This window comes from Neovison vison, chromosome X (assembly GCF_020171115.1).
Source record: "Neovison vison isolate M4711 chromosome X, ASM_NN_V1, whole genome shotgun sequence".
NCBI lineage: Eukaryota > Metazoa > Chordata > Mammalia > Carnivora > Mustelidae > Neogale > Neogale vison.
Genome location: NC_058105.1, coordinates 65495433 through 65512961, shown reverse-complemented (window position 1 = coordinate 65512961; position 17529 = coordinate 65495433). Strand labels below are relative to the sequence as shown.

The window sequence follows — 17529 nt, the reverse complement described above, 5'->3', positions numbered from 1 at the left end:
ATAACACGGAGGACGTTGGGAGATGGAGAGGAGAAGTGAATTGGGGGAAATTGGAGGGGGAGACAAACCATGAGAGACTGTGAACTCTGAGAAACAAACTGAGGGTTTTGGAGGAGAAGTGGGTGGGGGTTGGGTGAGCCTCGTGTTGGGTATTAAGGAGGGCACATATTGCATGGAGCACTGGGTGAAATGCATAAACAATGAATTTTGGAACACACACACACACAGACAAAAATTAAATTTCAAAAAAAGAGTCCAGATGTCCATCGGCAGATGAATAGATAAAGATGTGGTGTGCTGGGGTGCCTGGGTGGTTCAGTTGGTTAAGCCTTTGCCTTCTGCTCATGTCATGATCTCAGCATCCTGGGATTGAACCCCTGGTTGGGTTCTCTGCTCTGAGGCGAGCCTGCTTCCTCCCCTCTCTCTCTGCCTGCTTCTCTGCCTAGCTGTGATTTCTGTCAAATGAATTTAAAAAAAAAAAAGATGTGGTGTAGATGGAACTAGAGGGTATTACGCTAAGTGAAATAAGTCAATCAGATAAAGACAATTATCATATGCTCTCACTCATATGTAGAATTTACAAAACAGAGCAGAGGGTCATAGGGGAAGAGAGGAAAAATGAAACAAGATGAAACCAGAAATGGAAACAAACCCTAAGAGACTCTTAATCTCAGGAAACAAACTGAGGGTTGCTGGAGTGGAGAGGGGTGGGAGGGATGGAGTGGCTGGGTGATGGACACTGGGGAGGGTATGTGTTGTGAGAAGCACTGTGTATTGTGTAAGACTGTTGAATCAGAGACCTTTACCCCTAAAAGAAATAATATATTTTAATAATAATAATTCTTTTAATTAGATAAAAAAGGAGCAGTTTGAAAAGAACCTGGGGTACACGTGATAGAATTTTATTCACTAATTTTAGGATATGTGCTGGAGGGGAAGGGATCTACAGATTTCTTTGGGAACAAAAGTGCTGGCAGACACTATTTATATTGCCCTCCCCAGCCTACATAGGCAAACACTTGGAGGAGCCAGTTCAAACACTTTCCATCTACCTTGTTACTGCCACCTACGCAGCCCTGGTGTTAGCCTGTAGACCTGCCCCACTCAACCCACCCACCTTAGCAGGTGCCCCTCCAAAGTGGCTCCTGCCCCACCATACCTGGCAGATAGTCTCAGGTGGAACTGGTACCCCTCCAAAGTGACTCCTTCCCTGGGATGAGGAGGAGATAATCACACAAAACAGCACCCCTGCAATTCCTAAAGCTGAGCCTCTTAGGTGACTGCACAAAGAGGAAGCCTTGCCCTTCCCTGCATCTGCAGCTACTGCAGCACCTAGCTATAGACAACCAGGGTTAGGGCCAGACCCACCCAACAGCAAGCACATGAGTACTGCAGCAGAGCCTCCCAACAGTGTGGAAAGGAATCCCTGCCCAGTACAGCTGCAGTAGGTGAAGGAGGTCATTGAATCCGATTGGGCTGAGCACCAACCCTGCCCACCAGCATGCTCACAGCCATCATAGCTCATCTACAATAGGAGGGCACATTCAGTTCACACAGGGAAACACCTGGTTCCAGTGAACAGGGGTGGTTGTGCTACAGGGCACCATAAGGCTTCTTCTACACAAGGCTACTACTTTCAAGACTAGGAGACATATTTGACCTACCTAATACACATTAACAAACACAGAAAAATAGACAAAATGAGGAGAAAGAGGAATGTGTCCCAATTAAGAGAACAAGGCAAAATCACAGAAAAAGAGTGAAACAAAAAGGACATAAACAGTATGTCCGATGAAGAACTCAAAGTAATGGTCATAAATGTACTCACTAGACTTGAGAAAAGGGTGGATGAACTCACTGAGAATCTCAAGAAAAAGATAAAACTATATATATATATATATATACATATATGTATATATGAGTACATATATGTATATATATATGTAAAAAGAAACACCACGGGGTCCTGGGTGGCTCAGTGTGTTAAAGCCTCTGCCTTTGGCTCAGGTCATGATCCCAGGGTCCTGGGATCGAGCCCCACATCGGGCTCTCTGCTCAGTGGGGAGCCTGCTTCCTCATCTCTCTCTGCCTGCTTCTCTGCCTACATGTGATCTCTCTCTATCAAATAAATAAATAAAATCTTAAAAAAAAAGGAACCAGAGAGAGCTGAAAACCGCATAACCGAATTAAAAAACACATTAGAGGGAATCAACAGCAGACTGGGAGACAAAGAAGAATGGATCAGCAATCTGGAAGACAGGGTAATAGAAAGCAAAAAAACTTAACAGCAGAAATATAAGAGTAATTAAGAAAGAGAACAGCTTGGGGTGCCTAGGTGGCTCAGTGGGTTAAAGCCTCTGCCTTTGGCTCAGGTCATGATCCCAGGGTGCTGGGATCGAACCCCACATCAGGCTTTCTGCTCTGCAGGGAGCCTGCTTCCTCCTCTCTCTCTGCCTGCCTCTCTGCCTACTTAGGATTTCTGTCTGTCAAATAAATAAATAAAATCCTTTAAAAAAAAGAAAAAAGAAAGAGAAAAGCTTGAGGGACCTCTATGATGTCATCAAGTGTAGTAGCATTTGCATTATAAGGATTCCAGACAGAGAAGAAAGAGAGAAGGGGGCAGAGAAATTATTTGAAGAAATAATAGCTGAAAACTTCTCTAATATGAGGAAAGAAGACATCCAGGTCCAGGAAAGACATCCATGTCTACACAAAGATACATAATAATTAAAATGACAGAAATTAATAATAGAGAATTTTTAAAGCAGCAAGAGAAACAAAAACAGTTATACAATTATAAACTAGGGAAACCCAATAAGGCTATCAGCTGATTTTTCATCAGAGATTTTGCAGACCAGAAGAGAGTGGCAGGATAGATTCAAAGTGCTGAAAGAAAAAACCTACAACCTAATATACTCTACTGGGCAACATTATCAACAGAATTGAAGAAAAGATAAAGTATTTCTAAGATAAAAAAAGTTAAAGAGGTTCATCATGATTAAGCCAAACTTATGATAAATGATAAGGGAATTCTTTAAGTGAAAAAAAGCCATAACTGGAAGTAAGAAAAGTATGAAATGGGAAAATTTCAATGATGAAAGCAAAAATATAGGGAAGGCAGTAGATTACTTACTTATAAAGCCAGCATGGGAGGTAAAACACAAAAGAAGTAAAATCGATTAAATCCACAAAAATTAGTCAAGGGTTACATAAAAACTCATAAAAAATGCAAAACAGGACATCATAATCCAAGCATAACACTAGACACATCCATCAAACCACAAGGGAAAAGAAGACAAAAATAAGGAGAAGTATACAAACAACCAGAAAAAAATTAACAAATGGCAGTAAGTACATACCTATACATAATGACTTTAACTGGACTAAATGCTCTAATCAAAAAACATGGTAAGTGAATGGATTAAAAAAAAAACAAGAACAGTCTATGTGCTGCCTACAAGATACTCATTTCAGACCTATAGACACAAACAGAATGAAAGTTGAGTGGAAAATATATTCTATGAAAATGGAAGCAGGAAAAAAAAATCCACGTTCTTAAATCAGAGAAAATAGACTTAAAACAGAAGACTGTAAAAAGAGCCATTATGTAATTACATCATTACATAATGATAAAGAGATCAACCTAACAATTGTAAATATGCACCAAACATAGGCACAACTAAATAAATGAAACAAACATTAACAGATATAAAGGGAGACATTTAGAGTAATACAATAATAGTAGGGGTTTTTAACATCCCACTGACATCAATGGATAGATCACTCAGACTTAAAATCAATAAAAAACCAGCAGCTTTGAATGACACATTAGACAGATAGACTTCACACACAGATATAGAACATTGTATCAAAGACAAAATCCAGCAAAATATACATTCTTTTGAATGTATATTTTATATATATATATATTGAAGTGCACATTCAATATTCTCCTAAAAGATAATAAATAATGCTAGACACAAGTGTCAAAATTTAAGACAATTAGAATCATATCATGCATCATTTTTAAAATTTTTTTTCATTTTTTAAAATTTAAATTCAATTAGCCAACATATAGTACATCATTAGTTTCAATATAATGTTCAATGATTCATTAGTTGCATATAACACCCTGTACTCATCACATCACAGGCCCTCCTTAATGCCAATCACCCAGTTACCCCATCCCCCCACTCACGTCCCTTTCTTCAACCTTCAGTATGTTTCCTGGTCAAGAGTCTCTCATGGTTTGTCTCCCTCTCTGATTTCTTCCCAGTTTTCCCTCCTTTCCCATATTGTTCTCTGCACTATTCCTTATAGTATACATATGAGTGAAACTATATGATAACTACAGTCTTTCTCCAATTGACTTATTTCACTCAGCATAATATCCTCCAGTTCCATCTATGTTGATGTAAATGGTAGGTTATTCATCCTATCTGATGGCTAAGTAATATTCCATTGTATATATTCAAACATCTTTTCAATCACAAATGGTATGAAACTAGAAATTAATTACAGGAAAAAAAAACTAGAAAAAACACAAAGACACGGAACCTAAAAAAAAAAAAATGCCACAATAGGTCAACAAAGTCATCAAAAAGGAAATTGAGGAATACATGGAGATAAATGAAAATGGAAAAATAACAGTCCAAAATCTTTGGGACATAGCAAAAGCAGTTCTAAGTGGGAAATTAATAGCAATAGAAACCTACCTAAAGAAAAAACAACAAAAAAATCCTAATCTAACCTTCACTTAAAGGAGCTAGAAAAAGAAGAGTAACAAAAGCCCAAAGTTACTAGAAGAAAGTAAATAATTAAAATTAGAGCAGAAATTAAGACATAAAGGCTTAAAAAAAAGACAATAGAAAAGATCAATGAGAGGCACCTGGGCAGCTCAGTGGGAAGCTCTCTGCCTTCAGCTCTGCCTTCAGGTTCCTGGGATGAAGCCCCATATCAGGCTCTCTATTCAGCAGGGAGCCTGCTTTCCTCTCTCTGACTGCCTACTTGTGATCTCTCTCTCTCTCTCTCTCTCTCTGTGTGTGTTAAATAAATAAATAAATAATCTTTAAAATAAAAGATTAATGAAACCAAGAGCAGCTGGTTCTCTGAAAAGATGAAAACATGTGATAAACCTTTATCAGACTAATAACACAAAAAGAGAGGTTACAAATATATAAAATCAGAAATGAAAGAGGAGAAATAAAAACCAACACCACAGAAATACAAAGGATTATAAGAGAATATTGTTGAATATTATAGGTCAATAATTTGGACCAAAGAAGAAACTGATAAATTCATAGAAATGTACAATCTTCCAAAGTGCATCAGGAAAAAACAGAAAATTTGAACAGACTCATTGCTACTAATGAAATTAAAATGGTCATCCAAAAAAATGCTCCTAACAGGGGCACCTGGGTAGCTCAGTTGGTTAAAATGGCTGCCTTCTGCTCAGGTCATGATTCCGCAGTACTGGGATTGAGCCCCATGTTGGACTCCCTGCTCAGCTGAGTCCGCTTCTCCCTCTACCTCTGCTCAACACCCCCACGCCCCGCTTGTGCATGCATGTTCTCTTTCTCTCTCTCAAACAAATAAATAAAACCTTTTAAAAATTCCCCCCTAACAAAAAGAAATCCAGGACCAGATGGTTTAGTAGGTAAATTTTACAGCAAACACTTAAAGCATTAATACCTATTCTTAAAATATCCTAAAAAATAGAAGAGGAAGGAAAACTTCCAAATTTACTTACTTTATGAGGCCAGCATCACCCTGAACCAAAACCAGATTAAAGACACTACAATAAAGAAAATAATGGGCCAGTATCTCTGATAAACCCAGACACAAAGATCTTCAACAAAATATTATCAAACTGAGGGGCACCTGGGTGGCTCAGTGGGTTAAGCCTCTGCTGTCAGCTCAGGTCATTCTCGGCGCCCTGGGATCAAGCCCTACATTAGGTTCTCTACTCAGCGGGGAGCCTGCTTCCCTTCCTCTCTCTCTCTCTCTCTCTCTGCCTGCCTCTCTGCCTACTTGTCTTCTCTGTCTGTCAAATAAATAAAATCTTTAAAAAAAATTACCAAACTGAATTCAACAATACTTTAAAAGGATCATTAATCACAATCAACTGGTATTTATTCTAGGGATGCAAAGATGATTCCATATTCACAAATCAATTGATGTAATATATCATATTAACAGAAGGATGGATTAAAAACTGTGTGATAAAAAAAGCATCTGACAATATACATCTGTTCACAATAGAAACTCTCAGCAAAGTGGCTTTAGAGAAAACGTATCTCCACATAATAAAGGCCATATATGAAAAACCCACAGCAAACATATTCAATGGTGAAACACTAAAAGCCTTTCCTCTAAGATCAGCAACAAGTTAAAGATATGCATTCTTGTCACTTTTATTCAACATAGTACTGGAAGTCCCAGCCACAGCAATCAGGCATGAAAAAGAAATAAAAGATATCCAGGGCACCTTGGTGGCTCAGTCAATTAAGGGTCTGCCTTGGCTTGGGTCATGATTTCAGGGTCCTGGGACCAATTCCCACATCAGGCTTCCTGCTCAGTGGAGAGTCTGCTTCTCCCTCTGCCCCTCCTCCCTCACTCATGTGTGCATGCTCTCTCTCTCTTGTAAAAATAAATAAATTAAAACTTGAAAAAAAAGAAATAAAAGATATCCAAATTGGTAAGGAAGAAGTCAAACTGTCACTATTTGCAGAGGACATGATACTATATATAGAAAAACTGAAAGATTCCACCAAAAATATATTAGTACTAGTAAATGAATTTGGTGATACTATGGAATACAAAATTCATATATAGAAATCTGCTGCATATCTATACACTAATAGCTAAGTAGCAAAAAGAAAAATTATGAAAATAATTCCATTTACAATTATACCTAAAAGAATAAAATACCTAGGAATAAATATAACCAAGGAGGTGAAAGACCTTTACTCTGAAAACTATAATACATTGGTGAAAGAAATTGAGGACAACACAAACAAATGGAAAAATATACCATGCTCATTGATTGGAAGAGTACTGTTAAAATGTCCACAATACCCAAAGAAATCTACAGATTCAATGTAATCCATATCAAAATACCAACAGCATTTACCACAGAACTAGAACAAATACTCCTAAAATTTGTATGGAACCACAAAAGACCCCAAACAGCCAAATCAATCTTGAGAAAGAAGAAGAAAGCTGGATATATCACAATCCCAGATTTCAAGCTCTACTACCAGGCTAGGTAATCAAAACATTATGGTACTAGCACAAATACAGACACAAAGATCAATGGAAGAGAATAGAGAGTCCAGAAATAAACCTACACTTATATAGTCAATGAGTCAAGACAGAGGAGGCTAGAAGATACAAAGGGGAAAAGATGGTCTCTTCAACAAACTATGCTGGTAAAAGTGGACAGCTACATAAAAGAATAAAACTAGACCACTTTCTTATACCATATATGAAAACAAACTTAAAATGGATTAAAGACCTAAATGTAAGACATAAAACCATAAATCTAAAGGAAAACATACACAGTAATTTCTTGGACATTGGCTCCCAAAACATATTTATGCATATGTCTCTTCAGGCAGGGGAAATTAAGTAAAAAATAAACTACTGGGACTACACCAAAATTAAAAGCTTTCGCATACTGAAAGACACCAACAAAATGAAAAGGCAACCTACTGTATAGGAGAAGATATATGCAAATGACATATCCAATAAGGGGTTACTATCCAAAATATATCAAGAACATACATAACTCAACACCAAAAAGAACCAAAAATCCAATTTAAAAATGGGCAGAGGGGGCGCCTGGGTGGCTCAGTCGTTAAGCATCTGATTTCAGCCCAGGTCATGATCCCAGGATTCTGGGATTGAGCCCTGCATTGGGCTCCCTGCTTCTCCCTCTCCCATGCCCCCTGCTTGTGTTCCCTTTCTCACTGTCCCTCTCTGTCAAATAAATAAATAAAATCTTTTTAAAAAATTGGCAGAGAACCTGAATAGTTTTTTCCAAAGACATATAGATGGCCAACAGATATGTGAAAAGATGCTCAACATCACTAACCATCAAAGAAATGCAAATCAAAACAATGAGATATCCCCTCACACCTGTCAGATAGCTCAAATCAAAAAGACAAGAAATAACAAGTATTGGCGAAGATGTGAAGAAAAGAGAACCCCTGTGCACTACTGGTGGAAATATAAATTGGTGCAACCAGTATGGAAAGCAATATGAATCCTCAAAACATTAAAAATGGATCACATGATCCAGGAATCTAACTACTGAGTATTTACCCAAAGAAAATGAAAACGTGAACTAGAAAAGATATACAAATACTTACTTATTGCAGAGACATCTATAATAGCCAAAATATGTACACACACACACACACACACACACACAATCACTCAGCCATAAAAAAGAATGAAATTTTGCCATTTATGACAACATGGCTGGACCTAGAGGGTATTTTGCTAAGTGAAATAAGACAGAGAAGGACAAATACCATATGACTTCACTTACATGTGGAATCTAAAAAACACACAAACAAATAGACTTCAGAAAAACAGAGAACAAACATGGTTGATTGTTAGAGGGAAGTGGAGATGGGCAAAATAGGTGAAGGGGATTAAGAGGAACAACTTCTGGTTATAAAATAAGGAAGTCACAGAAACGTAAAGTATAGCATAGGGTATATAGTCAATAATATTGCAATAACATTGTGTGGTAATGGACAGTGATTACCCTTATGTTGAGCCCTAAGTAATGAATGGAACTGTCAAATCACTATCATGTACACCTGAAAGCAATATAAAATCATATACCCAGTATACTTAGATAATAAGAAATATATAAATAAAACTTCTTGTATCTATTGAAAAAGATATATTCTACTTTATCTATAGTTAACTTATCCCTACTTAATAACATAAGCCAAAGATCTTACCATCTGAAATACATCAGAGCCTTCATCAAAATCCACCATAGCAAAAAATATCCTATTGGTAAATGCACTGGAATATCGCCAGGAGTTTGCCAGGATCTGGAATTCTTCATCAGCTTGCCTGGATATAATCAGATATATGAAGATAACATATAAAACATTTTTTAAAGATTTTATTCATTTGACAGAGAGAAACACAGCGAGAGAGGAAACACAAGTAGTGAGAGTTGGAGAGGAGGAAGCAGGCCTCCCTCCAAGCAGGAAGCCAGATGTAGGGCTCAATCCCAGGACCCTGGGATCCTGACCTAAGCCAAAGGCAGATGCCAAACAACCGAGCCAACCAGGCACCCCCAGATATTTTAAAATGAACATTTTTAAACATTATTTAAAAATAATAATATATTATTTTAAAAATACTTTAAAAATACATTAAAATTTTTTTAAAAACCATTATTTTTAAATGAACATTTAAAAATGAACAGAGCCGGGGCACCTGGGTGGCTCAGTTGGTTAAGCTGCTGCCTTCAGCTCGGGTTGTGATCTCGGGGTCCTGGGATTGAGCCCCACATTGGGCTCTCTGCTCAGTGGGGAGCCTGCTTCCCTCTCTGCCTGCCTCTCTGCCTACTTGTGATCTCTACCTGTCAAATAAATAAATAAATAAAATCTTAAAAAAAAATAAGGGCGCCTGGGTGGCTCAGTGGGTTAAGCCGCTGCCTTCGGCTCAGGTCGTGATCTCAGGGTCCTGGGATCAAGTCCCACATCGGGCTCTCTGCTCTGCGGGGAGCCTGCTTCCTCCTCTCTCTCTGTCTGCCTCTCTGCCTACTTGTGATCTCTGCCTGTCAAATAAATAAATAAAATCTTTAAAAAAAAATAAAATAAAATGAACAGAGCCAAAGAAGCAATAGCAGTTTTTGCAATGGGAGAAATATTTTTGAGAGAGAGATAGACAGAGACACAGAGAGAGGTTGAGAGGGAGAGCGAGAGAGAGACAAACATCAGTCAGGTTCTGCTGACAGGGTCAGGACAAACCTTGGAAAATATTGCCATTGTTTTGGCATAAGAGAAGCCTTATCCTAAGTGCTGGGAATTTCAATAGAAAGTAGTTACTTGATTCAGCTTCATACATTGTGCTTGTTTCTTATCTCAGAGGTCTTTAGGCAGTCATTGGAAAAATCCAGCTAATTGTCTGTACAATTTTTAACACCCTAAATTATTTTTAAGGGTTCAAAGATGAGGTTGAAGTATTTCCAGAGAAAGTATACTATAATAGTAATCCATTTTATAAATCTAACATGACATTATTTAGTAAATAAAAATACAGTCAGATGAATTATTAGGGTGAAAGATAACAAGGATCTAGGGAATTGAGATTAATTAAAACCTCAATTCATATTTGACTTTTCCCTTATTGCCCATATGCTTAAGTTTCCAAGATGTGATAATTCTTCATTTGCGATTATCTTTTCACTCCATCCCTTCCCATTTATTTTCATTGCTATCAGCTAAAGTCAGATCCTTAATATCAGACGTTACAATATAAAACATTGACTCTAGTTTCTCCTCTTCCAATCCTTCTTACACTACAATATACATCAGTCTTCCTAAATTACTATCTTCCTGAAACTCCTACTCTTCTCCACTGTTGCTTTTCTACTACCTTCAGAACAGTCTCCAAGCTTTTCATTGGTTATTCAAGGTTCTTTATCATCCAGTTCCAATAAGGCATCTACCTATTAGTAGCCTTACTACTTATCAGTATAAAACATGATCTCTTAATTCTGGCACTTTATTTACCACTATCTCTGTACCCCTGCACTTATCTTTACTTCTAACCAAAATATCCTGCTTCTATCTAAATCTGATCCATTTATCTAGCCCTAATACAAATCCCTTCGTCTCCATTAGACCAACCCAATCTTCCTGTTATATGTCCTTCCTGAAGTTCTGTAGTATTTATTTTTTTTACGGATTTTATTTATTTATTTGACAGACAGAGATCACAAGTAGGCAGAGAGGCAGGTAGAGACAGAGAATAGAGGAAACAGGCTTCCCGCTGAGCAGAGAGCCCGATGCGGGGCTCAATCTCAGGACCCTGCGATCATGACCTGAGCTGAAGGCAGGGGCTTTAACCCACTGAGCCACCCAGGTGCCCCTCTGTATTATTTATAATGCACATAATCCATTTGGTACTTAATTATAAATTGCCCTATATTGGAAGCTAAATTTTCACATGTGGAATTCATTTTCCTAGCCAATGATAAGGATAGGATACTTCTCATCCTGATAGCACCAAATATATAGTATTATACACATTGCTGTGAATTTTATTTTTTGAATGAGTTTAGGAAAATGTGAGCTAATTTTAAATTTGGTCTTATAGAAAGATACTAAAAAAAACTTAGTTTAATAAGAATGTCATTAATTTGCATTTAGTACAGAATTATGAAGAAGTTTGTGTTTGTTCCCTAAGATTTTGTATACTCCTGATTGCTGAGTGAAATGACTAAATTGAGAGTGATTCCAGATTTTAAGTTTATGCATAATTAATACCTACTATCCAACATATGTACCCAAAAATAAGTACTCTGAGATCAAATACCTTGACTATCTCCTACCTCTGGGGGAAAATCCTTTAAGAAGAGTTGGCAAGTCTTGGGGTAGCATAATGCATATTCTAAAAAAAACTGCCTAATCCTTCACATGGACACACAGGCTGTCAGAATTTGGAAAGCCTTCAAGAGTTTATTAAATAAGTTCTTCACAGGGTAGCTTTGTCATTTTATTTAACATGAATTCCCAGATCACATACTGATCTAAAAATGTAAGTTAAAAAAACACAAAAAGCAAAAGCTAACCTATGTTTTAGTACCTACTATTTTTAATTTTGTTTAAAGAAATATATCTTGGGATGCCTGGGTGGATCAGTTGGTTAAGCGTCTGCCTTCAGCTCAGGTTATGATCCTAGAGTCCTGGGATCGAGTTCTGTATCAGGCTTCTTGCTCAGTGGGGAGCCTGCTTCTTCCTCCACCAGCTACTTCCCCTGCTTGTGCTCATTCTCGCACTCTCTGACAAATAAATAAATAAAATCTTTAAAAAAATAAATATAGTCTTTTTGTTAAAAGAATTATCAATCTTTTTTCCCAAGATCATTTAGAAACAGTAAAATAAAATCAATAAACCAATGTTTGATGAAAGTTTAAGTGAGATTAGTCTCCATTTCCAAGGTTTTTAATCACTCAGAATAATCTAGAAAAAAAGGAAATATCTCTAAATCATACATCTTTATTTTCTAAAAACATTCTCTTATAATTCCAAATTGGGATGTAGCTACCATTATTGCATTAGTAAGTATCTCTAGCTTTGGGTAGACCAGGTAAAAGATTCTGGAACCTATCTCTTCATAAATGAGAGAATATCTGCTTTACTTACCTTCTGGGGTTGTTGTATAAAATAGGAGTATGAAACTGAAAGCACTGACAATAAAAATACTACATCAATCCAACTGGCATACATTTATATAAATTGATACCAATTTACACGACAATTATTCAATTTTTAAGTTATTCCTATCACGGCTATCACAATACTTTATCCTTGCTCTTTGTTCCCACTTTGTGCCCACTAATGTGGGCAACCAAGAAATGACTATAAAAGGGGCAGTATGGGGGCGCCTGGGTGGCTCAGTGGGTTAAGCCGCTGCCTTCGGCTCAGGTCGTGATCTCAGGGTCCTGGGATCAAGTCCCGCATCGGGCTCTCTGCTCAGCAGGGAGCCTGCTTCCCTCTCTCTCTCTGCCTGCCTCTCCATCTACTTGTGATTTCTCTCTGTCAAATAAATAAATAAAATCTTTAAAAAAAAGGGGGGGCAGTACGTGCTACTACAGACATCCTAAGTAAGACACACACAGTAATTGTTTATGTACCCACTGAACTAATTTGGTTATTCTGGGATTGAGAAACGGTTAAAATCTTATGTTATTTAGGGGCGCCTGGGTGGCTCAGTGGGTTAAGCCGCTGCCTTCGGCTCAGGTCATGATCTCAGAGTCCTGGGATCGAGCCCCGCATCGGGCTCTCTGCTCAGCAGGGAGCCTGCTTCCTCCTCTCTCTCTGCCTGCCTCTCTACCTGCTTGTGATCTCCGTCTGTCAAATAAATAAAATCTTTAAAAAAAAAATCTTATGTTATTTAATTTTAAAGTGTAGTTGAAAGTTCATACTTGCACACAACACACTGTCTGTGAAGTTGGAGAGCAGTGAACATGACAATAACGGAGTAGTTTCTTGGTGGGGCTTTAACAAGGCGACGGAACTTGTCTCCATTCATTCTTATTACAGGTCTTTTATTGGTCCATTCCATCAGTTGACTAACCTTTTCTGATAACACCATCTAAAAAAGAAAAAAAGGGAGGAACATGGTGTTAATGTTCTCAGAATGGCATTTGAAGTTCCTTTTTAAAAATAAAAAGATTTCATTTATTTATTTGACAGATCACAAGTAGGCAGAGAGGCAGGAAGAGAGAGAGGGGGAATCAGGCTCCCTGCTGAGCAGAGAGCCTGATGTGGGGCTCAATCCCAGGACACTGAGACCATGACTTGAGCTGCAGGCAGAGGTTTAACCCACTGAGCCACCCAGGCACCCCTTGAAGTTCCTTTTAACTAGGCAACTTACCTAAAACAAAGACTAACAAGCAGAGGCACATAGAAAATGTGAGAAACCTAAAAATAAAATCTGATAATTGGGCCTGATAATAATTATTCTTAAAATTCTATTATTTCGGGCGCCTGGGTGGCTCAGTGGGTTAAGCCGCTGCCTTTGGCTCAGGTCATGATCTCAAGGTCCTGGGATCGAGGCCCGCATCGGGCTCTCTGCTCAGCAGGGAGCCTGCTTCCTCCTCTCTCTCTGCCTGCCTCTCTGCCTGCTTGTGATCTCTGTCAAATAAATAAATAAAATCTTTTAAAAAAATTCTATTATTTCATGATGAGATTTAATCGGATACCACACTGTTGATGTGAATTACTTATTTATACTAATAAATAAAATATAAAATCATAAAACGTTTCATTTGCCAAAGAGTCCAAAGAATGTTGAGTTAAACCAGTTATTATTTTTTAAAGATTTTATTTATTCATTTGACAGAGAGAGACACAGTGAGAGAGGGAACACAAGCAGGGGAAGTGGGAGAGGGAGAGGCAGGCTTCCTGCCAATCAGGGAGCCTGATGCGGGGCTCAATCCCAGGACCCTGGAATCATGACCTGAGCCAAAGACATACGCTTAACGACTGAGCCACCCAGGTGCCCCTAAACCAGTTAGTTTTGTACAAGATTTTGCTTCTCAAAACCAAACCAAAATAAAAACAAAACACACCTATAAAGAAGCTGGAGTAGTTAAAACAATCTTGAAAACAAAGAATAATAATGGGAGGGGACACCTGGGTGGCTCAGTCAGTTAAACACCTGCCTTTGGCTTGGGTCATGATCCCAGGGTCCTGGGATGAATTCCCACATGGGGCTCCTTGCTCAGTAGAAGCCTGCTTCTTCCTCTGCCTTCCGCTCCCCCTGCTTGTGCTCTCACTCCCTCTCTCTCTGAGAAGTAAGTAAGTAAATAAATAAATAAAATCTTTTTAAAAAAGAATAAAATGGGGGGGATCACTCTACCTGATTTTAAGGTTTACTATACAGCTATAGTAAGCAAGGCAGAATGGTACAGATGAAAGAATAGACTCATAGATCAATGGCACAGAAACAGACCTACATTGAGTATAGACAACTGATTTTTCATAAAGGTGCAAAAACTCAGTAAAGCAAGGCTAGTCTTTTCAACAAATAGTGCTGGAGCAATTGGACATCCATTGTCAAAAATAGGAATCTCAAACTAAACTTCATACTTTATACAAAAATTAAGTCAAACTGGATTACATACTTAAATATAAAAATGAAAACTATGAAAATTTTAGAAAAAAAGGAAAAAGGGGAACCTGGCCAGCTCAGTCAGTGGAGCATGTGACTTTTGATATCAGGATTGTGAGTTCAAGCCCCACACTGGGCATACAGCTTATTCAAAAAAATTTGTTTCAGAAAAAAATTAGGAGAGACCATTCAGGACCTTGGGGTAGGGAAAGAGTTCTTAGACCTAAAGCCAAAAAGCATGATTCATAAAAAAGAAAAAAAAAGATAACCTCACCAAAATAAATTTTTTTTCCTCTAGGAAAGACCATGTTAAGAGGAGGAAAAGACAAGCTACAGAGTGGGAGGAAATATTTCCAAACCATGTATCTGACAAAGGATTAATAGTTATACTTTTAAAAACCATCAAAACCCGGGGTGCCTGGGTGGCTCAGTCAGTTAAGTATCTGACTCTTTTTTTTTTTTTTAAAGATTTTATTTATTTATTTGAGAGAGAGAGACAGTGAGAGAGAGCACGAGCGAGGAGAAGGTCAGAGAGCGAAGCAGACTCCCCATGGAGCTGGGAGCCTGATGCGGGACTCGATCCCGGGACTCCAGGATCACGCCCTGAGCCGAAGGCAGTCGTCCAACCAACTGAGCCACTCAGGCGCCCCTTGATTTCAGCTCAGGTCATGATCTCAGAGTCATTGGGATCAAGCCCCATGTTGGGCTCCGTGCTTAGCGGGGAGTCGGCTTGAGATTCTCTTCCTCTTCCTTTGTCCCTGTTCACATGCATGAGCTTGCTCTAATAAATAAGTAAATAGAATCTTAAAAAATATTGAACTTGCTTTTCCCAGGAAGGGAACAGTAACATGGATTCTAAAAATGCATGATTTGCCTTTAAAGCATGGCTGAATTCAGCCTATACTGAAAAAAATTTCCTGAGTATACCTATGAACAACAGAGAAAGAATGCCAAAAATTAGTTTTGTTGCAATTCAAAGTAATTCTGGTAAGAGCCATAAAATGAGTATGTCACAAATGGAAAACCAAACACAGACTCTAAGCCCACAGAGAAATATACACACTCTCAAAAGATTAGTAAAACAAATAATTAACAAGATTTGTGGAACAATGATATGGAGGAAACAGATCACTCTAAACAAAGGTTTTACAACAATGGCAACAGTGACATCTTGACCCAGATATTTCTTTGTTGTCTAGAGTTGTCCTGCACATTGTAGGATGTTGAACAGCATCCCTGATCTTCACCCACCAGATGCCAGTAGTACCCCGACCTTCAACTACAACAACCAAAAATGTTTCAGACATTGCCAGATAACCAACCCCAAGGAGGAAAATTCCCCTCCTCCCTCATTGAGAACCATTGCTGGAAACTGAAAAGAATTTTCACAGTGTAATATAAGTTTTTATCACCTTATTATATAGTCCATTTTTAATTCATTACTGATCAAAACACAATATAAGGGTGCCTGGGTGGCTCAGTGGGTTAAGCCACTGCCTTCGGCTCAGGTCATGATCTCAGGGTCCTGGGATCAAGCCCCCAATCAGGCTCTCTGCTCAGCAGGGAGCCTGCTTCCCTCTCTCTCTCTCTGCCTGCCTCTCCGTCTACTTGTGATTTCTCTCTGTCAAATAGATAAATAAATAAAATCCTTAAAAAAAAACACAATATAAAAGATAAATGTGGCGATAAAGTAAACCAAAACTTCCCAGAGCAAGCCATCAGCATAATGGGTAATAAACTTTCTAGTCCCAAGTTTCTACAAGTGTGGTTGGTATAAAGGAGCTTGTTAGATGTTAAGACTTCCAGATTTCATCCTCTAGTAAATCTGATTCAGTAAGTCCACTGTAGGTTCCAAGAGTATGAAATTTTAACAGGTAACCCAAGTGACTCTTTATAGACACTGAAGTTTCAGAACTACTGTTATACATTCTCATTCTTAAGGGCAGGAACTACATGTTATATAAATACCTATGCATAACATAGGGAATTTAAATAAACATTAAGCTATTCAAATGATGAACAACAGGAAAAAAATACAACATTCCTAATAATTAAACACTACCTGATCTCTCTGGAATGACTGAAGAATATGATATATTTTAGATAACTCAAATGTAACATCTTAATGATTGAGACACTTTAAAAAAATTCCAGTAGAGTTAATATACAGTGTTATATTAGTTTTAGGTATACAATATAGTGATTAAACAATTCTATATATTACTCAGTGGTCATCAGAATAAGTGTACTCTTAATCCCCTTCACCTATTTCACCCACCCCCCATCTACCTCCTCCTTGGTAACCACCTGTTTATTCTCTATAGTTAAGAGTGTTTTTTAAAGAGGCAACCCACGGAATGGGAGAAGATATTTGCAAATGACAGTACAGACAAAACACTGATATCCAGGATCTATAAAGAACTTCTCAAACTCAACACACACAAAACAGATAATCATGTCAAAAAATGGGCAGAAGACATGAATAGACACTTCTCCAATGAAGACATACAAATGGCTATCAGACACATGAAAAAATGTTCATTACCACTAGCCATCAGGGAGATTCAAATGAAAATCACATTGAGATACCACCTTACACCAGTTAGAATGGCCAAAATTAACAAGACAGTAAACAACGTGTGTTGGAGAGGA

The 17529-nt window shown here is 38.0% G+C and overlaps 1 protein-coding gene across 1 annotated transcript in view; it reads right to left on the bottom strand.

Moving 5' to 3' along the window:
* Window positions 1-17529, bottom strand: part of MAGT1 (magnesium transporter 1) — a 75823-nt gene that overhangs the window by 49124 nt on the left and 9170 nt on the right. The window contains exons 2-3 of the mRNA XM_044234846.1: window positions 13187-13356; window positions 8979-9096 (exon numbers count right to left, since the gene is read on the bottom strand). Coding sequence (XP_044090781.1) covers window positions 8979-9096; window positions 13187-13356 — 288 coding nt within the window. The remainder of the gene's footprint in view (window positions 1-8978; window positions 9097-13186; window positions 13357-17529) is intronic.